Source organism: Apteryx rowi, unplaced genomic scaffold, assembly GCF_003343035.1.
Source record: "Apteryx rowi isolate R43461 unplaced genomic scaffold, aptRow1 scaffold_18, whole genome shotgun sequence".
Classification (NCBI taxonomy): Eukaryota; Metazoa; Chordata; class Aves; order Apterygiformes; family Apterygidae; genus Apteryx; species Apteryx rowi.
In genome coordinates, this window is record NW_020448085.1 from 1,005,999 (window position 1) to 1,033,834 (window position 27,836).

Sequence of the window (27,836 nt, forward strand, 5' to 3'; positions counted from 1 at the left end):
CCCGCTGGGGCCGGGGGAGGCGGCTGGGGCTGCGGCCCCCCCCGGCTCGGGTGCCTGCGGGCTGGAGCCGGGGCCTCGCGCTGGGGCAGCCCCCGTCCATGGGGTGCAGCTGGGTGGAAGCAGCCCTGCACCCTGCTGGGCTCCAGGCGGGCCCCAGCCCTCCGCCGGCCCTCCGTGGGGCGGGTGCCAGGTATGGCATGGCACGGCACTGCATGGCATTGCATGGCATGGCACGGCACAGCCTGGCATGGCACAGCCTGGCATGGCACGGCATGGCATGGCCTGGCATTGCATAGCATGGCACGGCACAGCCTGGCATGGTACGGCATTGCATGGCACAGAATGGCCTGGCTTTGTGTTGCACTGCATTGCACAGCACAGCCTGGCATGGCATGGCATGGTACAGCCTGGCTTTGCATTGCACGGCCTGGCACGGCACAGCCTGGCATGGCACACCACTGCGTCACCCTGCACGGCACGGCACTGCTTGGCATGGTGCAACCTGGCATGGCATGGCACAGTCTGGCACGGTGCAACCTGGCGTGGCATGGCACGGTCTGGCACGGTGCAATGTGGCGTGGCATGGCACAGCGAGGCACGGCCCAGCAGGGCCTGGCTCAGCCCAGCATGAGGGCTGCCCAGCACCGAGCCACTGCGAGCTGCAGAGCTCCTCGCCCCGGCACAGGGCAGGGCCCTTCCCGGCTGCCAGTACCGAGCACTCCTGGCTCGCCGGGCAGCGCAGTGAGGCCTGGGCACCCCAGGCGTCCCGGCAGGCGCAGGGGGCCGGGGCGGTGCAGGGCGCCGGGGTGAGCCGGACCCTTGACCCGCTGCCCTCACTGCACCCACGGCTGTTTTCAGCGGTGCCGCGAAGCAGGGGCGCGCTCGGCAGCCCGCTGCCGTTCCTCCACGAATTTCTGCGCTTGCATCAGGCGCGCGTCACCCGTCTCCCCCAGCACCTCCGGGCGCCTGCTGCAGGACCTGCCCCGGCCTGCCGGCGTGCGGAGCCGCCGGCGATGCTGCAGGTTCGGCACGTCCCCGCAGGGGACGAAGGGGAGGACGCAGCTGCACGTGCCGCAAAAAAGAGGAAAGGGCTCCTTGCCCCGGTGCAGTGGAGCGGACAGGCCGGCGCGGTGCCCCGGGGCTGCCGGCGTGGTGCCGCATGGTGGCTGCAGGCACCTGGGGGGCGGCACCAGCGCCGGGACGCCGGGGTCCCCGGTGCAAAGGGAGGTGACAAGGTGACACCTTCGGCCCCGTGTGCCATCCTGGGCTCAGGCTGCCCGGGCTCCCTCAGGGACCCGCAGGGGCCCCAGGCAGCAGCTAACGCTGCCTCACGGCTTTAAAACGCCAAATGCACAAGGAGATAACGAAACCGTGCGGGGAGCACGCGCCGGGCCCCTGCGGGGCCACCGGGGCGCTGTGGGAGTCGCGGTCCGGAGGGGCCGTGCCGTGGGGCGGAGGAGCCGCGGTCCCTCCGGCTCGGGGAGCGCCGGCCGGGCCCGGCCGAGCTCGTGAGGCGCACGAGGCGGCGGGAACCGGGGCACCGGCGGCACCCAGCCTTGACTCCATTGCCACCACCCGCGGCAATGTTTTTTTTTATATATATTTATGCTTACTTATTTCTGAAAGGAGGCATTTTGTTTCCGGGGTGAGAGGGACAGGTCCCAGGAGCCCTGGGAGCGCTTCAAAGCCGGCGGGCAGCACTTCGCGCCACCGGGGCCTTAACGGCTGGCGCGTTGCAGGGGCTCCTCGCCGCCCGCGTCGCTCCCACTCAGGCTTTGCCTCATGCCATGGTGTGATGGCAGCGTCATGCTGTGCCAGGAGGCCGCGGCAGGCGCCTGGGTGGCTCTGCGCCCGCTCCGGGCTCGGGAGCGCGGCTCCGAGCGGGCCAGGCCCTGCGGCACAATGCTACTTGCAGCATGGGCGACGGACTCGCCTCCTCCCAAGAGCGGGGGCTCCAGGAGCCGCCGGGGAGCATCCGCGGGGCACGGCCCGATCCTGACGGGTGCGGAACGCCCGGCCCTGGCCCCAGCCCCAGCGCCCGGCCCCGCTCAGAGGCGCACGCTGATCCTCGCTCGTGCGCAGACCTGCCGCAGCCGGGGTTTCACAGCGGCTTGCGCCTCCGCTTTCTTCTTCCTCATCTCCTCTGCACCAGCACTCAGGTCCTGCCAGGTTTTTCGACTAAATACGCCTTTTGTTGGGCAAATTACATTAGGATGGATGCCGCAGGTATCCATTAAGGTTTATTTATCGTGATACCGCTCGGATCTCACACTTATAAATAACTGATGTTATGGCTTTTGTTTGTAGAAATGTAACTTACATATTTTATTACGCTTTCTGTAAACCTCAAAAAGAAGGTTGTCAAAGAAGCGCTCTTAACAGCAATCTAAGCTCAGGTACATAAAACCTACACTAACATTATTTTTTAATACAGCAAGGAAGCGCGTTATCCCTCTATAGTTTGAAAGGTTTGCTGTCATCATAAACTCCTACTACAATAAAACATTAACAAGTCCCAGGAATTATTTTCCGAGGCGTGCACAGAGCCGTGGCTGCATGGCTTCGAAGCCGCCCCACGCGGGCAGGACAAGGTGCTTAAACCTGCGCTTCCCTTCAAGAGCCCCTCTCCCCGCTCCAGCAAGCGGACCGTAGCAGGCCTCGGCGCTGCGCTGCGGACTCGTCTGTTCCCCCTCCTCTCAGAAAGGCGAAACGCTTACCCGCAGTTCCGCTGCCGGCTCCTTTCACTGGGACTATACACAAAGCATTTGGGGGAAAAATCTGACGTGTTTTACAGTCCCGATTTGTCTGCGTAATCAGGCGGACTCGCAGGGGTTGCTTGAGAGCAAGTCACAGGGGGGCTGGCCGGAGTCTCCTTTCTGACGTTCCCCCGTTCCCTTGTTTCCATACCTTTATCTATTTTTTTATAAGGAGAAAAAATTCAAACCCTTCTTAAGGCAATTATGGGGTAAAATAAACACGAAAAAAGCAAGGCATTACGTGTGCTTTGTAAACCTACCTGGGCCGTGCCCACCGTGGCAGCGCCCTTTCAAACAGCTGGCGGTTAAGAGGCTCGGCGCAGAAAGCGGAGCCGTAAACCCTCCTCTCCGCTCCGCTCCCGGCTGCAAACCTCCCGGCGAGCCCGTTTCCGCCACCACCCGCTCCGCGTAAACGCCTGCCGTCAGCCGTTAACCGAGAGGAAACGCCGTTGGGGCACCGCTGGCCAGCTCGCCCGGGCGGCAAGGTGTCTTTCTAATCCTGCTTGTCGGCTACCGCGAGGGCCGTGTTAGCAGGGAGATTCCCGAAGCGTACCGCGGCGCCCCAGGCAGCCCGGAGCCTTGCACTGAAGAAGGGCCGAGGTCCGCGTGCCATCATGAGGGCGCGCGGCGCTCTCCCTCTCGACACGCCAAACGTTGGCTTTCCGCAGCGCAGCGCGTGTAACCGCCAAATCGGCCAGTTTGCGAGCGCGGGACCGGCGCGCCCCGCCAGTATTTATTTCCGCCGCGTGACAAGGAAAAGCGGAGCTGCAGAACCGCTGAGCTTTCATCCAAACCGTATAATGCAAACGCACAGGCCTGTAAGGCGAAGGAAGGGTTTATAGAGCGAAACTGCCCAAAAAGGGGGCGGCGCTGCTCGGCCGGGGAGCCGTTTCCGAGGGCGAACCGGGGGAAAGCTTTCCCTAAACACACACACACACACACACACACACACACACACACACACACACGTGTGCCATACATTCATGTACACGCACACACACGCAGTGAATTATCTAGCAGTTTTACAACTTTCCCAATTTGACTTAGCAGCCAAAATTCTCATTTCATCAAAGACCGAAATGGAAAACGAAGGACTCCACTCGTTCTTATGTTTTTGGTATGTTGACCATGATCTGACTTTCCATAAAGTTTTCACACCTCTACCCGCAGCACGGGGCTCCCAATCCACATTTAGGAATACCAGCTCTTCAGTAACCTCAGCTGGACCCTTCCTTTCGGTACTGAGCACTCTTGGGAATCAGACCCTTTGGCTGTAGATTGACCAATTTCTTTGGCTAAGCTTAAATGAAAATAGAAAATTACTTAACAAAACAATGTCCTTTCAGATTTAGGTCCCAAAATTTAAAAAGATGTGGAAAAATAACAGTTGCACAGAAAAAAATTGAAAAAAAAATCTATGAGAAATATTGATGTGAACTTTTGCTCCTTGTTGGCCACAATAAAAAGTTCATATTCTTATCTAAAAAGTGCTGAAATATTACCAACATGCAAATATAAGAAGAGCATGAAAAATGCATGAAGTAGATTATTTACATTTTGGGGGAAAAAAAAATCCCACAACTCAAACCAATAGCAGCAGTTTCTAATTGCCCATAACAGCTTTTGGACATTATAAGCTAATTGGCTTATTGCTTAAAGAGCTCTAATTTTTGTTAAATCTTGCTTCAATTCATTTGTGTATTTCAGCAGCCCACACAGTAATTCGTACCCACCGCAGAATGAAATTAATTGTTCACACAAAATCAGGGGCCAGTACACAAGCGTGTACGAGGGGTTGTGTTCGGGCACACGCTGAACTCTTTACGATCCCCGATAGGGGAGGATGAATCTGCTAAATTGTCTGGTTTAGATGCAGGCTTTCATCTTCGTTGTGCCACACACCTTTCTAAATATGGGGTATAAGTCTCTGTATCTGCTTTCTTTTTTGTAGCGGTGGATTTAATTCTTCTTCAGCAGTGTTTCAACATATAACAAACGTTAAGTCTTCTTCTGTGCTTTTTCAGTTTCCAAGGACCTGGAAAACATGTACTTGTGAAATTGAAGTACTACCAGTATTTTATTAAGGGCTGTTACATTATCCCTTATTTTATTATATGCAACATTCTTGATTTCCACATCATATTTATAGGCTAAAATGCTTATTTTAAGTCTTCTACTTCGTTGCCCACCTTGTCATAATCCTCCTGTGCTGAAAAGAAATGTATAACATTTTGTAAAAAAAAATAATTTATTATTTCAAAAAGATGTCATATAAAATTTGTACTGTTTTTCATCTCATTTTCAAACAAATATGACCTCAGTGAAAGGGAGCTTGGATTTTTTCAGTGATCAGAAATATCACTTACTAATATGTATAGAACTGAGAATCATTAACTAATACAAGTTTAGAAGCAATGCATATTTATTTTGTTCTTTGGTTAAGTACTGTTTCTACACTATTTCATAAAGATAACAGAACAAGATAATAAATTTTGATAAGAAAGGCTGAGAATGTTCTTCAAGCTAAGGCTGATTTTACATCGTTTTCACTATTATAAATCCTTACATTTAGGCCAGAGATATAAAAAGGCAGAAGTTATCTTAAAAAAATAGTTTTCATGAGAGTCAAAATTTATCTAACAATATAGTGGGGTTCCAAAACTTTCAAAGTTGGTGTATTAGTCAGTGCTCTGGTTTCCAAAGTCATTGTCAACTCATCATATCTAAATTGCTGGGATCTGAGGCCCCTTCACTGCGCAGAGCTTCGGCCATGTCTCTTCGAAAGACTGACATGTTCTGAGTGAACCTGGGAAAAAGAAATCCCAAATGTTTGGTTAAACAAAACTTGTTACTGGAGATATTTATTTAAATAATTGGTTAAAAAAAAAGAGTAACTTAAATGTAAATTACATTGAAAGAAAAACAGAGGAAAACTTGCAAACAAAACCCCTAGGTGCCCTCAAAAATCAGCCCTATAAAATAATAGTGAGCAAATAAACATATACGGACAGCATTATAAACTCAGCCTACCAACAACGTGCAAGATTTTAAAAGGCAGTTGAGAAATGAATGCAATGGGCAACCTTTCCATATCACACGACTCGACATGTCCTCGTGCTCCCCAAACTCTGCTAGATGGCTCTCTGCGACATCTCCAGATGGTCATCAAGTCCAGGCTACCTCAGACCTACCTTCCTTTCTCAGGAGAGGTGTCAGAGTACAACCTGTCTCTCAGTGAAATGTGCTACCATCACCCATCTGGCACAGAACAAATTCACCAAAATATTCCCAAACAGCTCTTTACTGGCAGGTGTAGGAGGGGAAGTCCATCCAGTGGTATCACACCTGAACCTCAATGACAGTCTGACTTAGCCTTTATGACAGTCCGAACCTGATCTACTTCCTTGGTCCATCTCTTCTTGAAATGAAGTGTTTAATTGCTATTTATCACAGGTAATATGTATATTAACAAAAAAAAACCCCAACAAATAATTTAAAAAGTTAGACACATACATTGCACCCCCTCCATTTAGGATCTTTAAGTGTTTCTTTTGTTTGCAACCTTAGTACTCTCTGCTTCAGTTGTGTCAGACTTTGCAGGCTCACTACAGTGAAGCTGATGAAGTTTCCCACAGAGCGGCTCGTTAGGGTTCCTGCCTGCAAAGGACTCGGTGTGCAAAAGTGCTTACAAAACTGAGGGATCTCAGTAAAAGTCTCTTTGCAGGACCAGGCTAATAATCCTTCCTGACTGGCCTCACTGTAGTATACTTTATGGATATGTGTAGCAGCAATGTGGTAAGCTGGGGCTCACGCGTGGAAATACAGGATGCAATTACAAGTTCATTCTTTATTCTATTCATAATTTTCTACTTTTGCGTTATTTCCTTACTAATGGAAATTGATTTCTGCTCAAATTTAAACAAATGCAGTTAAAAGAAGCCTCCTGCTCCACAGAATAAATCCGAGTATGATTACAAATCAAGAACTGAAAACAGAAAAACCATTGTATTAAGTCATGCCGCTTGTTGGGGAAGTGGTGGCTTCAGAGTCTTCCTAAGTCTGACAGGCGGATGCTGCCGAGACAGAAGAGCTGCTTGTTCTGCTGAACTATCTATATCCCCTCTCCACCTGCACCCCGTGCTGCCCCACCTGCACTTCCACAAAAGCTCTCGAGAGCTTCCTCCCCGCTGCCTATTTTAGAATAATCCACAGAATTTAGAGAGGAAAGCGCACTTTCAATCCGTGTATACGTGAATCGAGCGCATGCGAAATGTCCTATCTGCAGGCAGCCCAAGTAACACAGGTCTCCGTCCACTCCCTGAGCAGGAAGAGCTCAGACAGTAGGGAGCAGGATTTCCCCCCACTGTCTGCCTAATGCCCCTCGATGCCAGCCTGGAGGTGACCGGGGAGTTCAGCCTCTTGTCCATTCCCTTTCCCTGAGCTTAGACTAGATCATTTAATGATCCCCTTTCTGGCCTTGAAATCTACAGGTCTCAGAATGAGGCAGCTCGGAGAAAGTGCCTATCAAAGCATGCTTCCCTCAGAAACAAATGTTATCTTAAGGACTTCTTCCCTTCAGTAAATATCAACAGATACGGAACTAAGAAACCATCTAGCTAAAAGAATGAGTTTTACTCAGTTTTTCATTTGTTCATTTTTCTTTTCTCTTTTCTTTTTTTAATCCTGAAGGACTGCTCAGTCAAATGAATCCCCTTGGGATTTACAGCTGTAAGGTCACACTGTGTCCTACAGCCTGCCCCTATCAGCTTGGCTTTCCTTGGTTTGAACAGACATTGTCTTTTCTTGTGGCTCTCTGCCTTGTCCCCAGGTCTGCCTAGCCATAATATATAGGAAGTCACACAAAGTCAGACTTAGGGTCATGGATGCGAACTCTGTACTCTTCTGGGTTCGTTTCCAAATCCATACCCTCCCTTTCTGGCTATCGCCCACAGTGAGACCACAGAGAATTTACACATTTAGTACTGGAATTTTATAGGAAAATGAAACAAAATTGTGATGACTATAATTAATGCAAAAATATTTAAGCATTAAACAAGCTCAACATAGTTTTCACAGCAACGAAGGATTATGACCCATCTGAGATTTCTGACTTTTAGGATTTTGACAAGCTGTAATTCCTCCCAAGAAATCAGAGAAATAAAATCACCAAATGATTTTAGTCATCATTTCTCTCCAAGACCTTTTCCAGTTTGTTTCAAGCTTGCTGGAAAGTTCTAGTCTGGACTGAGATTATGTCTCTATACTTTTAAGATTTTGTTTTGGCTGAATAATGCCTGTGGAGCAGAAAAAGCAGCTAGCTAATAACAAAAAGCTAGCGTGACTATTAACTGCAGCCAGACTCTCCATTTCTTTTGTGGCGACTTCCATTCTGTTTTTCTAATGAGGGCAAGATTGGGTGAATTTATGATTCATGTTAAAAAAATCCTTGCCATGTTAATCTTCAATGTGTAATCGGCCCTACTGGATCCTTTCCCATGCTGTCATCTCACAAGCAGTTGCCTAAGCCCAACGGCAGCAAGAAGAGGCTCTGTCAGAAGAGCAGCATCACGGGATGCTGAAGGAAGTGTTTTGTCAGAGAGATTTAAGGTTGAAAAAGGGGAGCTCTCGGGCTCCCCTGCTGTAATGATGCAGTTTTTCCCAAGCAAAAAAAGCAGCAGATGTGGCCTGGCAAACCTAGACTTTGTGAATAAGCTAGGAAGTATATTTATGACCAAGAAAATATAATTATTAAATGTTCAGGCTCTAACTGTTAAGTCTAAGGATGAATTCTTTGATAGAATATTATCTTTCAAAAGGAAGCTAAAAGGAATTGTAGCTGAAGGCCACCCAGATTACTTCCTATGTTATTTTTTTTTCTAATTAAAGGTTCTGCTTGTCTTTTATTCTTTCAGCTCACCTTTGTGTTATGAACTTACCTGTCTCTGTTCTTTACCAAAAGGTTTTGCTCAACTCCTTCCATAAGATTCCTAAAGCACTGGTCAAGGACTTCGCGTTTGTTGTCCGGCTGGCTGGTTATCAAGGTTGCCCTTAGTTCACTGAAGTACTATGATAAAAAAAAAAAAAGTAGAGAACATTTATAAATGAGGGCTGGAAATTTAAAAACAGTTACTCACCTATGCCTGCAGCATTCCTGAGCAAGTGCTTCACATGTTGCTCTCTGTGAGATACTGATGGCACCGCCTGTCCTAGCGGATCATTTCAGCAGCACACCCAAGCACTGCTCCACCTTTGAAGGGGCCCTTTTCTCTCCTCTGTTTTTTCTGTTTCAAATTCAAATTCTACTCTCAGAAAGAGGAGATGGTGAGCTGGGAAACTCAACATGCAGGCTCGCTTCACGGAACTGCAGTTACATGCAAGTAACTTTCCTTTCTTTGTCCAGGGTCTTCTGTAGATAATCATTCTTGGGAGTCTGGCAAGCGACCCTGTTTGAAGAGGGTTTCAGATGCTGCCTTCCTGAACTGCACCAACGCCAGAGACCAACCTAATGGCTAAAGCCTTGTGATACTGTCCTGGCTGCCACCTTACAAGTTTCAAATGTAGAAACACATCTCAGAGAGGTGGCAGAAACCTTCTCTAGCTGACTACTCTAAGTCTTCTTGGAATGGTGAGAATCTGTGCGCTTCACCGTGGAATCTAACCCACTTCAGTGCTGTGATGAGACTGACACACCTTTACTTCTTTAGAAACTAAATAGTCTATATGATTTTCTATATTCCTCTCCCCATTATACTCTGGCAGATCTATAGACTAGTTAAAATCAAACTTGTTACCACCTTAGGACAAAATTTGGTTTAGTCTAGAAACACAGAATTGGAGGGACCTCCCCAGGTATCAACTACCATGCTACTGTGGCCAGGCAAGTCATATAATACTGTTCAGTCTTTATTACGTTGGCTGTGTCAGTCTAACTCCTAGGGCCTTGGGCACAAGCACATCCATGGTATGAACACTGACAGAGACAATTATTCAGAGGAGAATGATCCATTCTGGTGAATCTGTGCTCAGGTACCTGGCAAAATGTTGGGGCAGTCTGATACTGTAATCAAGAAGGAAGCAATGCTGCTGGTACAATATATCCCATTTTACAGTATCTTCTTCCTGTCTAAGCATTCAAGAGACAGGAGGAACAGTGGTTGTATCTCCCGGCTCTGCTACTAGAAATTTCCACCAGTCCAAACTGCATTATCAATAACCAAAAGTCAAAGATATGCAGAAGCCACACTAAAATGAATGTGCTCTTTAGGCTCAAGAATGGTTACAAATAACCACAGATAAAATGACCTTACTTGTAACTGCTCAACTGATTCTGTCAAAGACACACTTGCACATGTAGAAGAGCCTAAATTCATGCCCAAATTTCAGATACATAACAAGAAAACTTGTTAATGGTGGGCTGAAAATCAGTTTTCAGTATTCAAAATGTGGTAGACTTTTGAAGTTAATTTAACTTAAAAAAAAAATATCAGGTTGCATGGTACTGTACAGACAGTTAAAATGCACAGTAGTCTGAGACTTAACAGGTTTCTGTAAAACTTGTTGAACAAATCTCATATTAAACACATAAGTTTCCCATCAAAACTACTGCTCTCCTGTACACAAGAAGAAATAGGGGATAACAAAAGAATCTGTAGTAAAACCTTAAAATTCTAAAGTATGCCCTGACAAATCAACAGGATTATAGGAAGTGCAAATCTCTTTAATGCCTGCTTGCAAAATTACTTACACTCAATCCACTTCCTTTCGAACCAGAAAGGGCCTGTATTATGCATCTTTGCTATCCACAGCTAGTGCAGTCTTGCAAGCAAAGGCAGCAGCTGATCGAATAGCTGGTCCCAAACTACTTCGGAACTCAAAATTTAAAATCACCTGGGAGATGGTGTAAAAGACGAAATATTTGCCTGTGACAAATCCATGCCAGCAGCCTAGTCTCAAGGTGAAAAATGCCTGGTTAAATTTAGAGAAGGCCACAACCCCAAGACTTTGTCCATTGTCCATCAGTTGTTTTTGCAACAGGGGTATTCCAAGAATTTCTGTAAAGTCAACTCCATAATGGAAAGTATGAACAGCACCCTCAAGTAATAGCAAAGAAAACTATCTTTACCGGTGGCCTAATATTAATGATGAGAGCACCTCCACTGGCATCAGCCAACCAACCTTGGGGAGCTGTTCTGAGCCCCGGGGTTTCTAAAGCTTCTCTGCAGTGGCATTGCTTTTGCCAGTAGGTGCAAATGCCTGTGCTGTTCTTTGGTTGAAGGACAAGAGCCAGAAAGGGACATTGTTGCTACTGGATCAGAACACAGAGGCGTTTTTCTGCCAATCTCTTGCCACTAGGATTCAAATTAAACTTGCTCTTGCTGCAATGAAGTAAGGGGACAATGTCGGGAGCCACCTGTAACCAACCCATTGCACAGACAGCTGACACTGTCTCAAAAGATTCAGCATTGTTTTACGGTGGGCTTCAGAGTCCTATTCCCATTTTGGCACAGCTACCCCTACTGGGACAAGGACGTGTACATCCCAATTTTTCTGAGTCCCCGAATAAACCTGATCCCTTCCTTTTGAGATGAATTATAGCAAAGAAGATCCCATTAAAACAAAGGAGGGAGAACAAGCAGTAAAAGTAAAACACAGCGTGTGCTTGCCATCACAGGAACTGTGGAGACAGACCCGACCTGAAATAAAGAAACCCATTTTCAATAATGAAACCAGCAGTGCACTGAAATGATCTAAGGAAAGACAACTTTTACAGCCATGTAAGCAGGCTTCCTACTTTTTCTGGGGCCCTGCTGAACAAGAAATAAATACGCTTGATGCAAAAGGGGCAACACGAATATTGTAAATTACATTTCCTGTTCTCCACCCTTCTACAAGAAACGTAGGACTTGTTCCTCAGTAAAGGCGCTTGTACATATCCATGTCTGCTAAACAAAACACATAATCATTAGAACTAGTCTAATTTCAGTAAAAAGAACATTCTGCCAGTCACAAATTTATTCCTTATGATTTACAGCTCCACGGTTTGATCTTCAAGTGAAATATTTAATTTCTTCTCATACTGAAGCAGCTAACATCAAAACCACATAATTAATATATAGTCAGGCTAATACTTAAATGCTATAAATCAGAAGCATTATATAAACAAAAGTGTCGTCTTGAACAAGATTGGGAATGCACAAAACTACTTATTTCCCACTTTTATAATGATGCAGTGACTCAGAGCAGATAGAAAATGATTAGTTTTCCTTCCAAAGTAGGAAATATTGCTTCCATCTGTAAAGTATAATATTGTGATGTCATAAAGTTTTCCTAAACACTGAATTTGCCCTTATTCCCTCTCAATCATTTTAAAAGAACTGCTCTCTCTTATAGAGCTTGGATTTAAATCACAATAACACACCAAGAAGATGAATGACAGTGCTATTGGATATGGCTAAAATTGGATCCTTCAGCACAGGTGAATGATGAGACAGCGCTTCTCTTCTTGATATATTTTCTTCTTCTATTAGTTTCCTTCCATAGCTGGGATTTCAGTTTGAATTTTAATGTATGCGGTTGCTGCTAATCTTAGTGTCTTATTTTTTTCCAGCACCCTCTTATTGTATAGACAATTCATTCTCCAAAGCAGTAATACACTGAGGCTTGTGACTGCCCAAGAGATAAAGCAATTCAGAATAAAGTTAGAGCTAGCTCTGAAGTATGGAGAATACAACAGGTCAGTATCTTCAGAAACAATGCCTTGCCATACAGAAAAATGCACACATTTAGATCAGCTCATATTCATTCACTCAGATGGTTTCCATTTGAGACAATATTGTCTATACTAAGTCACGAGGGAAACATGATGGGTATATCCAAATTCATAGTTTCAGATTTTATTGAAAGGGCAAATTGCAGAATATTTCCTGGTTTACAGACTCTGCCACAGACGCACACAATCCAAATTGCAATCAATGCGAGTGCTTAAGTGTAAAGGCTTAGCTAATCCCCCCCAGCCACTTGTTCTTGTGAAATGCTCGAAAAACCCCCCCCAAAAAACTGGTTAATTATTTTTCTTGGAAGCAATTTTTGACATGATTTCCATAGTGTTCTTGTTTCAGATTTCTATCTAAAAGCCACATGAGCTTGCATAATTTCAGTTTTTGCTCAATTCTGGAAAAGCAAAGATCCAACATTTTATTATAAAAAGTTAACTATACTTTCACGATCTAAGGCTGGACATAAGCACTGAGGTAAAGGTTTGAGAGAATTTTCCATTAAAACAGAGCCACTCGGCCTTTGTGAATGAATCTGTAAACCTATCAAGTAGATGAGTTGAGTACTACTCTCTACTCTTAGTGTAGGCATAAGGGAGCAAAGTCTCAAGGAAAGAGATGGAGGATTTGAAAGAGCAATGGGCAGCTTTGTACAATATAGCATAATGTATTTGAACTACTTGGGCATGTGAAGAGTGAATCTGGCAGAATTTCTGAAATACTCACTTTCTCATTGAGGAGTATAAGTCCTAGCAGTGGTCTTGACACAGACCATTGGTTTCTGCAGTCTTCAAAAATGATGGTGTTCATTAGGATTGACATCATCTGAAAGAAAATTCAGAGAGGTTACATGAATTTGGATACCCCTGCTATACTGCATGATTTGGAGAGAAGGAAAAATTAATGATGCCTTGAGTAACCATGCTGAAATCACTGAAATCTCATATAGGACTGTGACATCACACAAGTCATCCTTCAAAATAAGTATTTCCATAACCAGAACTACTACCTGGAGAAAGCTGAAGAAAATGAATGTCAAAGGTTTGCTCCAAAGCAGAAGTTGTAATCACAGAGGATGAAACAAATATGAATTGAGATTTAGAGTTGCGTTCATTTAAGACACAGACTCTGATATCGCTCCAGGGATCTGCCCCTTTGTCACACTGCTTCCAGTAGAGTAATACATATGTGAGCAGTAATCTATATTAGTTTCAGATTAACCCCTAGGCACTATTCAAGATTCTGCTTTTCTCAAACCCACCTTTCTTCTTGCATGAAACTGCAAGGCATTTGAACGGAGCACTCCTTTTTTTGATGGAGGCAATCCTGATACTGCAAAGAGTCTAGAAATCCACATACCATTTCCACCTCAGTTACAAATCCTGCATGTGATCTTTGATATTTTACTTCTGCGACTTAATCTATGGAGCTCTGCGGTGGGGATAAAGCTACTCGATCAGCTTTTGAAAGCACTGAGATCTATCAGTGCATACAATCAAGTACTATTAGCACCCAAATAAAAGATATGGACTTCCCTTTGCGGGTTGGCTGGCATGTAACCAGAGCCTTCAGATCAGTCCACAAGGAGTATTCTCCTTCTGCGGCCTTTTCTGGGCTTGCTGTGCAGCTATACCTCTGCCAGCACGTAGCTAGGAAGGGTAGACTTATTTTAGGGATTGGCACAACTTTTGTAAAAAGAACTAACAAAATAACTATAGAATCCATTTACAGATAAAATGCTCTGACATATCCTTGAGACACGTTAGTCCAAAATGCCAAAGGCCACAACATATACGAACCTAAAATCATTACTCAGAGATTAAACAGAGTGAAAATTTGTAAAATGTCACCAGTAAATAGTTTGACTCACATTTATAAAATATCTACACCCTAAAACCAAACATAGAGAAAGTAGAAAGTCATTAAATCCTTTCTTCTAGGCCAATGAGTAGCTACGAGCAGGGTCTCCAGAGAGCTGCCACACTGCAAACTAGCCTGTAATAACTGACCAAGCCTAAGTCAAACAGCATGTTTCACTAAATGAAAAAGATGAATCCTAGCAGTACAGATCACCTGCAACACAGAAAATAGAGATATCCACAAATTATTTGAGCTTTCAAGTTAGGAACACATGCTCTGGTGTGGGAAAGGCCAATCTTTCCCCCGACTTCCCAGTTTACCTGCCAGGCAAACTATTTTTCCATTACTCATAGGACAAAAACAGTTCAATATTGCTTTGGTATTCATGCAAACAATTCAAAAACTCTGTGCAAGCCCTAATAGAAACTTGCTTTCCAATCATGAACAGTAATTATAATTCCTTGTAATTTCATTCGTCTCCAGGTTTTTACCTTGGCAGCTTGCAACAAAGCCAGCTGTTAGGACAGAAGTATTTCTTAAGTAATGAAATAAAACCACCTAAGTTGTAATTTAGTCAGTGCACCAAGACTGGCATACCATACTTCTTAGAAAAAGTGCTATACATGTAGAAAGACTTCCAAAGTGATGCTTAACCTAAAGATGGCATGCTCCGTGACAAGTACACATCTGATCCAGGGGGAAGAGTGCCAGCTCTTCAAACTCCAACTTTATCAAACAGCTCAGGAGGATGCCTTTAAGGTCTCTAGTCCTGAATTGCTACTAAATTGCAAATGAACTGCAAAGCAAATATTCTAGGAAAGTTTTTGGCCTTAATCTGGAAATCCACCCCCTCCTCCCCCAAATTCACCAGGGAAACACTTATTTGTCTCTGTGCATAAGTAGTTCAGTCAATACTGAAATACAGCAAGGAATACAATAAATGTTACAATTCATAATAACCAAGACAACATAAAAAGCAATCTACATAAATGTGACAGGATAGGAAGCGGCGAGAGCTTCCCTCCCAGTTGCAAGTATTTCCTCTGACAAGATCCTGCATCAAATGTTTTTAATTTCACTTCTCACTCTAAGGATTAGTGAAAGAGAGCCTTTGCAGCACTCGGGATCGGTGCAGGAATAAGCCAGCGTTCAAAATTTAGTCAGGTCTCTTTGAATACACATAACGTACCTACACATGTGCATGTCTGTTTTCTGCATGGACCAGCCTATTCCTTTCAATTAAATTAGTTACAGCACTGCCAAGTGCTGATACTTTTCATGTGAAGTTGTCTCTGCAGAAGAACTGCTGGGACTAGCGGTACCATAGGACTAATAACAGAGAGGTCGTAAAACCTGCCCGTGAGCTCTCTGGAACAGTGATTAACGCCGCTCATGAAGTTACATAACTTTATTACTTTCAGAGGCAGACAATTTGGAGTCCAATCAGGTTGTCTTTGCAGATGTCTTCCTCCTTCAAGGGTGAAAAATCGAGCAGGTAGATGGCTCAGCATTATGAGATGCAAGCATAAAACTGGGGCAAACATATCTATCCTATCAAGATGTCCGTCTGATGCAGGCAAGAGAATATTACATCATTAACAGAAGTCAACTGGCAATTACTGAGCCTAATCAAAATCCATGATAATGGCCTTAAGCCTCCTTTTCCCATTTTCCATGTTTCCCCATTACAACCACTTCTGCTGCTTTGTTTTACTCTTTGGGTTTGGCTTCCTGTGCTACTTCCGCACAAGTCCACAACAAGCTGTTTGCATCCCAGATACTTCTCCGTTTTACAGTACTGCTGACACACTCCAAAAGAGACTGTGCCCAGAAATAAGCAACAGGAGACGCCTGCTGTAAAGACCTTATGTCCAAGTGATGCGGTCTGCACAATTTCATGCAAAAAGCAAGGAGCAGGTCTAGTCTATGCTCATGCTACTTTATAATGAAGCTTTGCCTCAGCAAACAGCACATTTACTGATGACGCACCCGAGTTAAACTCTTTCTAGGTGAGAGGTATCAGCCTTTCGTTCAATTTCACTAACTCTCCCTCCCCTCTTTATTCTTTTCACATAGCGTAGAACAGCTTCTTCCTACGTTGACAAGTGACATCCTCAGCTTTCTCCTTCGGACCTCGCGTGACCAATGACTTGGCTCTGTTGCTGCGATCTGGTGTAATCAGGAGAAACAGGTTGATCCACGCAGAAAAGAGTTTCTAGATACTTCACACACAGCTCCACATATACGAACATGTTTGTTGCTCCCCTGAGTTGTTTACATCATGAAGGAATTGAAACTCTTTGAGCTTCTGAAGGAAGTGCTGAAATAACGTGCCTCCCTCTTTATATTGTATTTGTCAACACACTTTTACATACACTTGTGTTTATGATAGCAACACGTACAGGAAATGTTATTTTATGATGATAAAATCTTTCCCAGTAACATACAGAAATGAGGAGATGAATACACTTAGCAAGCTAACTCCACTGCTCCACTGCTGCTAACACTACCAGCTTGTCAGCTGGACCAAGCTACACACGCCCAGTGTCCAGCAGTCAAGAGCAGCAGCAGCATTTGCGTTTTTATTTCAGTTCTTTTGAGAACTGCAAAGCATTTCCTAGGTGTTAGTTAGCTTCAAAACATGCTACGGAGATACCTCAGTGTTACTATCACATTTTACAGACGGATTGATTGACCCAGGATCAAAGGCTATATGCAAAAGCCACAGGGATACAGAATGACCTGGAGCACCCCCTCAACCTTCTCAGCTTCCTTCCAGCCACCACCAAATCTTGGCCATGCTGCTGCTGGAGTCCCCAAGGCTCCCTAGGCAGCAGCAGGAGGAGGTGAGGTTCAGGTGGACTTGCCCGTATTTAGCGTGCAGGCATGAGAGGGACACCCATGCTAAGGTGCACCCATCTCGTGCCACCTTTGCCAAAAGTCTCATCATCTAATTGGAGATCACAAATCAACTCAATGACAAAACAAAGCACAGAAGTAGAATTCATGGAACATAGAGATTTTCTTTTTTTCTAGGTGGAAAATACTCTATTTGTTGAAAGTGAAATATTTTCTCAGATCCCGCATGGAATTTCTGGTCGCGACTCCCTTCCAGCACCGCCGACGCACCAGTCTCCAGGGTGGCCGGCTACCACCTGAAATACTTAACTCCCTACTCATGCTCCAGCACAAAACACAAAGTCTCAAGGTGAAGAAAGAGACATTCAAAAAAGAAGGGGGTGGGGGAGCAGGTAATCTATTTTTGACGTGGTTCAAACCAGAAACGTTGCCTCTGGTTCTCTTAGCCTAAACGTGGGGCATCACTTTATTTGGTTCAATAATGTTTCTCCTGACACATTTGCTCTTTATGAAAGAAACTATTGACAGAAGAGGTAAGGGTAAAGAACTGTTCTTCCAATAAATTAATTCTTCACAGCCTCTTTCCCTTCAGAGCCTCTTTCTTTCTTGGGTGGAGGAGGAAAATGTTGTTCAAGACACCACTCATTATGAAAACTTTTTCTAAGGGAAGCTGGGAAAGTAGATGCCTTTCCATTAAAAAGCCTTTTTGCTGCTTCATATTATCAATAGAATAGCACTCGCATCATAGCAGGTCCCATAACTCATGTCCCTCTCCCATATGTTGGTATGAATATTTTATTCTGCAGCAACTAATCACATTTTTAACGTAGAGAACATTACATAACGCCAGAGACAGCATTATATAATGCTTTACAAAAGATTTGGAAGGATCTAAAAACATAAAGAGCTTTTAACCAAACACTTGGATGGTAAGTACACTCCTTTTTTCCATTCAGAACCGAAAAAGATTCTGATTTTTGTTGCTTGGCATATGGAGCTCGGTAGGCTTTTACAGCTCTGCCTTTAGACAGTCAGCTCTTAATTTAGGACCTGTGATTACTAATTTAAATGTCCTTTGGAGTTCTCAGTTCTTTCATCATCAATTTTTCCTACGTCAATAAATGGATCATCATTTACTAATATTATTAGCAAGACCTAAATGCTCCAAGATTATTAAATACCTTAAATTTTCATCTGTTGCTTTAAAATATTTATTTTACTAGAAAGCCTAACTTTCAGATTGATATTTTCCATTTTCAGTCTCTGTTCAAAGGTAGAACTTCCAGAGCAAATACAAAAATTAAAGTCTGCTATTCTGAAAGTAAGAACCAGCACATTATTCCCACACTAAAATTATTTTTTAATTGGCAGAAACAGCACATTAGTTGCAATTTGCAATATGTAAAGGTTTAAGAATCGTAAGTCTTGTCCCTCTAAATTATGAAGTCACCTTAGGTCAGCGAAGAGCTTGCACCCAGCTGTTGCAAGGGCAGCAGAAGCAGCGAAGGCCGGTGCCGCGCTGCTGGGGACCCATGCGTGTGCTGAGCTGTAACAGCTTTCTTTCTGGACAGCCTCTCCGCTCTCTCCTGTCCTGTTGCTAATTTTCATGAAATTTATAGGAAGAGGGGAGGAGTTGGGGAGGAAATAAGAGCAGAGGACCTCAGACAGAAAATACAGACAAACCATGAAACCAAGCTACCACGCCCACCATCATCTTTCCAGCTGCTGCTCTTAGACCAAGGTTTTCTTCCAACTTATGAAGGCTACATTCCTACAGATTTCTGTTAACAAAAATATAGAATTTCACCCTATTTACACATATCTCTGAAGTATATACTTAAATAAACACTAATACCTAAAAATCTCATGATTCAACAACTGAAGCTCAAAGAAGCTGCAGGAAATATTAAAACTTAAAATAAAATTGTGAGAGTTCCAATCTTGAATCTCTGTTTGGTACAGTACAATTGGGCCTGGCCTTTCTGTTTCATTTTATGAAAAATTAAGGTATAAATGGCTGAAAACCCAATCCTGATATCAGGGCAGGGTGTCTGGGTGACACACTGCATATTATGAATGAGAATATGTCTGCAGCTGGTGGACCAAAATGCAATTTATTCACAGGGTATTCCTATTACTTGTATGTTATTTCCTGCCAGGAGGGTCTTTCTTCCAGTGTTCAGAAGAGATGGAAAAGATGGTCATAGATGTTAAAAAGGAACAGTTGCAAAGAGCCTGGACTCTGGCATTTTGCTGCATATGTCTTTAGAACTGGCCAAAGGACCAAAAGTTACGGGGAAGCTCACTCAAAGCAATCCTAACTACGAGCCAGCAGAAATAAACATAAAGTAAGATTGCACTAGCTTATTATGTTAAATCTGACTTTGTATCTGAAAAAGAAATATGAGCACATACTTCACCATTTATGCAAAGAGATACATTTTGGGTGATAGCTTAACGCTAATGACAAGCACCTGTCCAATAAAATTACTACACCAGATCTGCTGCAAACAGTTTTCCATTTTTTTCCACTGTTAAAATAAACTGTCATATGTTAATAGCACAATAACATAGATCAGTAGGGCAAAGTGGGCTTTGCAGAACTAAGGCTCACTTCCATCATTTCCTACCTTCCGTCAGTAGTGAGCTGGCTTTCAAACAGCCGACAAGATCATAAAGCAGATGTTTGCACTGCACCAGAAAGCAACTACAACAGAGCTGGAACGAGAGAAGCAGTTACGTGCTGCACAGGAGTGATTCACAACGAAACAACTTGCCCTACACTAGCCTGTTTTCAAACAGCGAATTTAATCTCCTTCCACTAATTTGAGGGCACGCTCTAACATGATGGACTATGTGCCTTTTAAATCGTACTTGCATCTGAATTGTTTATGTGAAGGACTGTGATACTTGGCCCAAGCTCTCCCATCAGAGCAGGGTCCATCCGTCCTAAGGGAGATGGTGCTCCTGGGTGAGTTGGTATCACTCAGGGACCAGGGCTGGAAGAGATGGCAGCTGGCCACTACAGCCTCACCTACAATAAAGCAGTGCGTCTCGTGGGATGGACAGTTTTGCCTAGTGTAAGGATCGGCTACATTAACGACGGGAACAGTTACCTCCAGCACCAGGGAAGACGTCTGATGAATGAAATACCTTCTCTCTGCAGGGAACGGGGATACATTTCATTAATTATTACCTTCCAGGGTGCACTCACTTGCTTCTGCCTGTGCTGAATTTCACGTAAGCCCTCTGTTGAGTGTCACGTACTCCCACGCTGCCTGAAGTGCTAGATTCTGTGTTTGGGTAGCTGGTGCAGCTGACAGATGTTTACAAACTCATGTTATCTGCACAGCTTCTTTTTGCCTACCCATCTGTGCTCCCCGATAGAAAATTATTCTACCTCAGGCTGGAATAACTTATGATTGTGAAATTAACTCATAATCTGATTTTTTTTTAAGCTGGTAGTATTCAGAGATTTTCAGTTGTAGATGTTGTAGTGGCCATTTTAGGTTGACCCATGCTGCTTATTTCAGACTCAGCCGTTTGTAAGCAGGCAGCTGGGAACGTGCAGCACAACAGCGTTTTTTAAGAACGGCAGAACTCTGATCAACCAGAGCTTTTGGAACATACAATTGGTCACAATTTGCACATAGGTTTGGTGCAGGAATAGGCCAAGTTCTTAAAAATTCTTATTAAAAAATTAACACACATTCCTCTCTGCTTTTAGCAGTAATGAGGAGACAGCTAGGTTTAGGCCTTTGTGCAACACAGTCAGTGTCGTCACTGAGGAAGATCCGTAGCGGGCTTTCCAGCCGGCACAGCAGGGAGCTCTCCCGTCTCGCAGAACCAGCACTCTTCACTGAGAGGTGACAACAGAAGAAGTCAGTGTCTACTGCCTGCATCTCTGAACAAACAACCGGTCACAGATTACTCAATCCTCTTGGGAGGAGGGAACAGCAGTTTCACCTACACCAATTGCCTTCAGCAAGAGTATCTCCAGGAATGAAAATGCTCCTGCATCTAAATCTTCCATTTGTCCCTTCAGCTGGCACTAGGACTTACAGTGTATATATTTCTTAAACTCCTTGAACATGAGCTGTCACCCTTCTCTTCTCCAGCTCCTGAGAAATGCACTGGGGCCTTCCCTTGCATCACTTGCTGGGAGTGGGAGCACAAAAACAGCTGGGGATTTTCAACATTGCAGTAGGATTTCAGCATAGGAACTGGGATCACTAGTTTTCTGATCCCTCTATTACAGGAAGGCCTTCCAAAATGCCAGTCGTGTGGGGAGGGAAGACAAGACCAGAGACTACCATCACTGGAAAAATAGAAGCATTTAGCCTAAAACCAGCTGGAGGTTAATCTCAAACTTCATCTACAGAAAGGTTCTAGATATGGGAAAAGCTACCTATGGAGGGAAAGGCAGAGCAAGAGGTCAGCTCTAAATTCCTAGTCCAAGCAACTTCAAGGTATCTCACCCTGAGCGGGGGCTTATCCCCGAGTCTGAACTTGCCTCACGCTGCCGCTGAGCAGCAGCACGCTTGTGTGCAGGCAAGGCTCCGCGCAGCCCTCAGGGACAAACCCTGCACGCCGCGGAGTAGCTGTTCACTTGGGCTCAAGCTTGCACTCATCTGCAAGTCGAGCCCAGCCTGGCATCTATCACGTAACCCAGCTGCCCTTGCAGCAGCACCAGGAGATTTGGGGATCTCTTTTACAAGAGCCCTGATGTTGCTTGCCACAAGGCAGCTGGGCTTTGCAGGCAGCTTGAAAGTAGGCTCAAACGGTGTGGACGTCTGCCAGGAGCAGACCCAGAGGCATCCCCCCCCAGCAACAGTAACCAGTACTACAGAGGAAATTACACCAGGGTAATTATTTTACCGGTATCTACCTTAGTTTAGCACTGATACGGATATAATCAGCAGGGACAAGGAGGCAGGCTGGGCTTTTAACCCACACCTTGAAGGAAATCAGGGTGGGAAACCCAGAAGCCTGACTTCAAACACTAGTCAAAGATCCTCTATAAAGCAGTGACCTACTCAATTTCAGCAGGGCAGCGTACTAGCTCAGAACTTAAACAGGCTAATTAAAGTATTAATTAAGGATTGCCTAACAACTTCAAGCCTTTTCTGCTTTCAAACCGTTCATAAATTAATTCTAATTGTGTAACAATTAAAAGTATTTTCCCATTTCCGATGAACTGAACTGTAACTGAAGCTATTGCAAATAAACATAAAAGACAGATGATAAAGATGGTAATAAGCATATTGCCACTGCGTCTTGAATAGTCACCAACACTTCTTAGCGAATATCATCTTTCACAACAACAACAAAGGATAAGAGCACAAGGCTATTTCATGCAGTCATCAAAACAAAATGCACTGAACATTATATTTCATACTAAATACATTACCCTGGCAGTTTGACACTCAACATTTCAATAGATATTGCGTCTCTATCAACATTTGCGCTGAATTTCTGCAGATGGACTTTTAAGTATCAATAGAAGATTACTTTACTTGTCACACTAAAAAGATTTTAAAGGATGCCTGCACACACTTCATTTTTAATTTTTTTTTTTTTAAAGGGAAACGAAACAGGAATTCAGAAAGACGGTGATACCGAAAGGTCAAACGCTGTGCTCGGTAGCAGTCTTTTGTGTGTGGCGTTCTTGCAACAGCTAAACTGTCTCTCGTCCCTGATTTGCCCAGCAAAGAATTGGAAGCTTTTGGTAAAGCTAAACTAAACTAAACTAACGGTGTTGCCAAATCTCACCGATCTGTTTTGAATCTTCAGAATACTTTTATATATATATATTTTTTTTTACTGTGCAGGTTCCTGGAGACATGTAAATACATGAGAGCCTCAGTTTTCACTGCAAAACCCAAGCAAGTAACCACCAAGAAAAAAATAACCCACTAAGTTTCCAGACCTTGTGAAAACATGAATGTCACAGGGTCACCAAAAAAAAAAAAAAAAAAAAGAGAGAACAGCAATATATTAGCCTAGGAAATCATGTGAATTTTGAGGTAAATACTAGAGTTCTAGAAATTGGAAAATTTAAATTTAAAAAAAATGTATTTAGTGCATGCTGGTCCCTGGTTCTCTGCAACGCCAGAGCCTTTTGCACTGGCTGCACACCTTCTCCCATGTTCAGAGTGGCCACTGACCAGGTCAGACCTCAGCGGCAATTCCTCGTCACGCACTGCATCTCCACGCAAGCATCGCCTCCCCACGATAAGCTTTGATGGGCCATTGCTATGATACCCAACAGCAATTAAGCATCCCTGGAAGTCACTGCTATTCTAGAAATTTAAATTTAATTTTTTCCCGATGGGGGAAGGGGAGGGTGTTTGTTCACTGAGAACAAGTTTCATTACTCACACAGCAAATCTGCCAGTAGACGATCGTGGAATGTATTGTCACCTTTCCCTATCCATTTTGTAAAGATATTGCTTTCTTTCCAGACTGCAAGCATCACTTCTAACTGGATTTTGAATTATAATGTGAATTTTACAAAATTATTGGTGCTATTCATATCGCTAGTTAGATTCTACTGAATGGCAATATTTCCTGCCCTTCCCCAAACCAGCACCTCTTAGTATTTTATATAAAACAACCACGGACAGCAGAAATTGAACACTTCCAAGTAACGTAAAATATTACATTGTACTCAGTAAACAAGGAATAAAACATTTTTATACTTCTCCTTAAACTTATTTGCTTTTTGAAAATATTTACGCTGCATAGAAGACACAAGGTTTTTGAGAAATACAGCCAGTTCTTCTTCTTTAATTGAAACATTTATGCTTTTTGTTCCACTAGCAAAAAGCAACGAACAGTAATAATGTAAGATAAACCTACAAGAAACTTATAGATATGATTGTAAAACAACATCACCCTAATGCTTTCATTTAATTACCCTGAAATGCATTCTATTTAATATTCATTACTCAAAAGCCAATTTAAAAGAGAAAGAGGTGAAGGGACTTATTCAGAAAGACGGACTGTCATTCACTGCAATAGTTATCTAATATACAGAAGTTAATAAAGCAGATTAATCTACAAGTCCCTTTAAGCCATCACTGAGTTTAGAACAACTGCCTCTTTGACCTCTAACCCTCCCGCTGTGCACCAGTAGCAGGTGCCAGCTGCACTAAAATTATGGCTGACGCGTTTTAACGCAAAGTCTTTTCTTACTTTGCTTCTGACCAGCAGCTGACCCTGTAGGAGCGATTGTTTCATGCGCTGGCCTAAAGGCTACATAAACCAGCAACTGATAAACAAAAGCATACACACACCAGCTGCCTAGCCCGAGGGGGCACATCCAACACTGACGCCCCTCGCGGTTTGCGCTGCGAGCCGAATTGCAGCTTTTTGTTCCGGACGCGAATTCTGGACAATACTTGTTACTTCGTGGAACGAAACTTCTCTCCAGCCCAGGAACTGTTTGCGTAAACCGTATCACGGCTTCGATGATTAAGAGGAGATTCCCAATTTGATTTAGTGCCATTATTAAGAGCATGAAATCTTCGGATACATCACTAATGATGATGTATTTTAACACTAAAAGTCTTAAAATCTAATTACTTGATTCACATGACAATGAACCACAACATGGCTTTAAACAAAGCAGTATCAGAAGAGACACTAAGCTCATTAATATTTTTGATTTCTTAACCGACAGCACTTATGTAGCGATAGCTATATGTTTAGCAATATACTTGAGACCTGGGTTGCTGCTGCCTTTATACATGTGCAGTAAGTAGTGTGTATGAAAAAAAAGTAACTGTATTTTTCATTAAGATAAGATGGTTTTGACATAGTTATTTTGCTGATACAAATTACACAACCACAAAAACAATCAGAGTAATGATTAAATGTAGTTATGTACATGGGAGACTACTAGTGCAAATGTTAACATATTTAAATGGGTTCCCTTCATTAAAAAAATTATATATGATATTAAACCATCAATCATATCGAAACACTAGAGTCTAAATGTATTGTCACTGGTTAAAATAAATGACTTTGAGACTGAATTTTGGCTCACTCAATATGCTGCCTATTCTGTTGCTTAGCCACCCAAGTCTCTGCTGGCTTGGGCTACATCTGGTGTATTTCCATCCCTTTCAATTAATAAAGAAAGTTATGATAGTATTGGATAACATTTTTAAATTGTACTAAGAGGTTGAAAACAGATGTCCCAGTGAAAATCTCTCTCACTGCTGTACCAAACCTTTCAAGGCTCAAGCCTGCAAAGCTGCGAGCTCTGGTCCTCATTCAGCAGAGCATTTAAACACACACTTAATTTTCAGCAGAGGAACCATCTCACCTGTGGCTTTGATCTGCTCCTAATATTAATATGCTCAAATGGGTGGCTCAGGGTGCTCAGGTACTCAGCACCTTGCACAACTGAGCTCTGTCAGTACAATTCAGATTTTTTTTCATGATGTGCTTATATGCTACTGCTTCTGCACAGATTACTCTGCGTGGACCAAGAAGCGTGCGTTATAAAGACATCTCCTCTTGATGTTTTTATTTCAATTACTGTGCATAGCTCCACACTAGCTGTATATGACACTGAGGTTTATCTGAAAAACAAAACATTGCTGATTTTACTACATAAAAGGGAAAAAAGGAAAGTGGCAATTTATAATACATTTTTATGTTAGTAATACCACTTGTTTTTTCATTGCTACTGGCATCTTTATTTTCTGTTAGACATTTACTATACAGTGTGGCTGTGCTGCCTCATTTAGTGCATCTTAGTCACCCCGTTAAGCTCTAAGTCACGAGTGCTCAGCTCCAACAAGCATGCTGTTGATGATTTTAGCTATGAACACTAAGGCACACATCCTCCTGTTACTGCAGTACTGCCCGCCCCGTCCCTGCTCCTTCTTCAGCACTACCGCACTCACCACTACCCACCTCCCCAAAGCTCCCCATCCCTCTGCTCACTTGCATACCTTTCCGCTGCCTACTGCAACACTCCCACCTTCCTTAGAGACCCCTCTCCAGTCTGCGTACTGCAGCTCTCCACCATATCGCCCACCACGACAACCGCCAGCTCTTCCCCTGCCCTGCCGGTTTCTGCCCGCTGCAGCACGCCTCGCTATTGCCCCCAGAAGCGCTGATCCCCGGGCAGGGCTCAGCGCAGACGCGGCCTCGCTCCGCAGCCACCCAGCCCGCAACAGTTTCTGCTCAGAAGCGCAGGGGCTGCGGAGCAGAGCCCACCTGCGGGCGGGCAGGCAGCGCCCGGGCTGCCGAGCCAGGCGGCGGGCGCCTTCTGGTGTGCTGCTGGCCCTGCCGAGGTGGCATGCGGCGCCTCCCCACCTCTGGGCAGGCCACACAGCGCGCACAACCTCGCAGGCACCAGCAAGTCAAAGAGGCTGCTTTGGCCGCATACTGTTTCTTGGCACGGCCACCGTGCAGACCTCGGCTAAACATTTGCACAACGTTCAAACTTACCAAAAAAAAAAAAAAAGTCAATGTCATTATCCACAAGGTTTTCCTGAGGATGATACGCAGAATGTAATCGCCATGCAATAACCTTCCTCATCGCCACCCCTATACATAATGCACCTCTGCAAGAAAAGCCCCGAAAGAGAAGTGATCGCTGAACTGTCACTGAAATGCTGTTTCTATTGAACCAGCCAACCAAACAATTATCCCCTTCTACATCAAGCACGGACTTATTTCAACAGTGGGGAAGCAAACGAATTCTTTACCTATCACGCATGGTTGTTGAGAACATTTGTCAGAACTGTGCGTGGAAGACGCTACAAAACTGATTGATTTGGGGGAAGAACTAACACAAATAGTACTTTACCATTCCAAAATGGGACTAACAGTCTGATCTGTACAATTCTACAAGATGAGCATAACAGAAGATAGAGGTAGCAAAAAATCACACTTTCATTTATAAAACGGAGCAAATATGGGCTTCACCTGTTTTATCTGACATCAAAACATCACTCCTGAAATGATAGCATATGAAGGTAGAAGCCTTTTAAAATTATTTATTAAAGTTCTTTTAATACAACATGATGTAACAGCAATAGTTGAATTTAATAAATTTAATAGTGCTTTCTACCTGTATATCTCAAATTACTTTATGCAAGTTAATTGGGTTTAGCTGCAAGACATCTTCTTGAAGCGGTTGTTTGCAGACGAAGCTCAGACGAAGGAGCTTGCCCAGGAAAAGAAAAGCCTGTGGCACCGAAAAAAGTAAGGCCAAAGTCAACAGCCATAGGTAGGTTTTAAAAGGGTGCCATAACTTAAACAAAAATATTATAAAGTTGTTTTGCTTCTACGTTTTCTATAGCTGCTGCTTGGTAGGGTCACATTTACCATGCAAAAGCGGAGCTGCTACGGGACCTACCTAAGCACAGAAAACACGAACTAGCGGGCTCTAACACCACACCAGCTCCCCGCTGCGGGGCTAGAGGAGACCCGAGCCTCAGCCAGGGACTCGCACCCCCTCGCCGGGCCGCGCCCGGCGCCGCACCGCCCCCGCACGAGCAAGGCCGGCGGGAAGGCCTCGCCCCGGCTGCTGCCCGCTCCCCAGCCCTGCAGGAGGTGCTGCACG

At 44.2% G+C, this 27,836-nt stretch overlaps 1 protein-coding gene across 1 annotated transcript in view; it reads right to left on the reverse strand.

The window, feature by feature from the left end:
• Positions 1-5,194: 5,194 nt before the first annotated feature.
• RANBP17 (RAN binding protein 17) overlaps positions 5,195-27,836 on the reverse strand; it is a 164,836-nt gene continuing 142,194 nt past the window's right edge. Inside the window, exons 25-27 of the mRNA XM_026061315.1 lie at positions 13,256-13,354; positions 8,693-8,820; positions 5,195-5,562 (exon numbers count right to left, since the gene is read on the reverse strand). Of these exons, the coding sequence (XP_025917100.1) occupies positions 5,466-5,562; positions 8,693-8,820; positions 13,256-13,354 (324 nt within the window). The 3' untranslated portion in view covers positions 5,195-5,465. The remainder of the gene's footprint in view (positions 5,563-8,692; positions 8,821-13,255; positions 13,355-27,836) is intronic.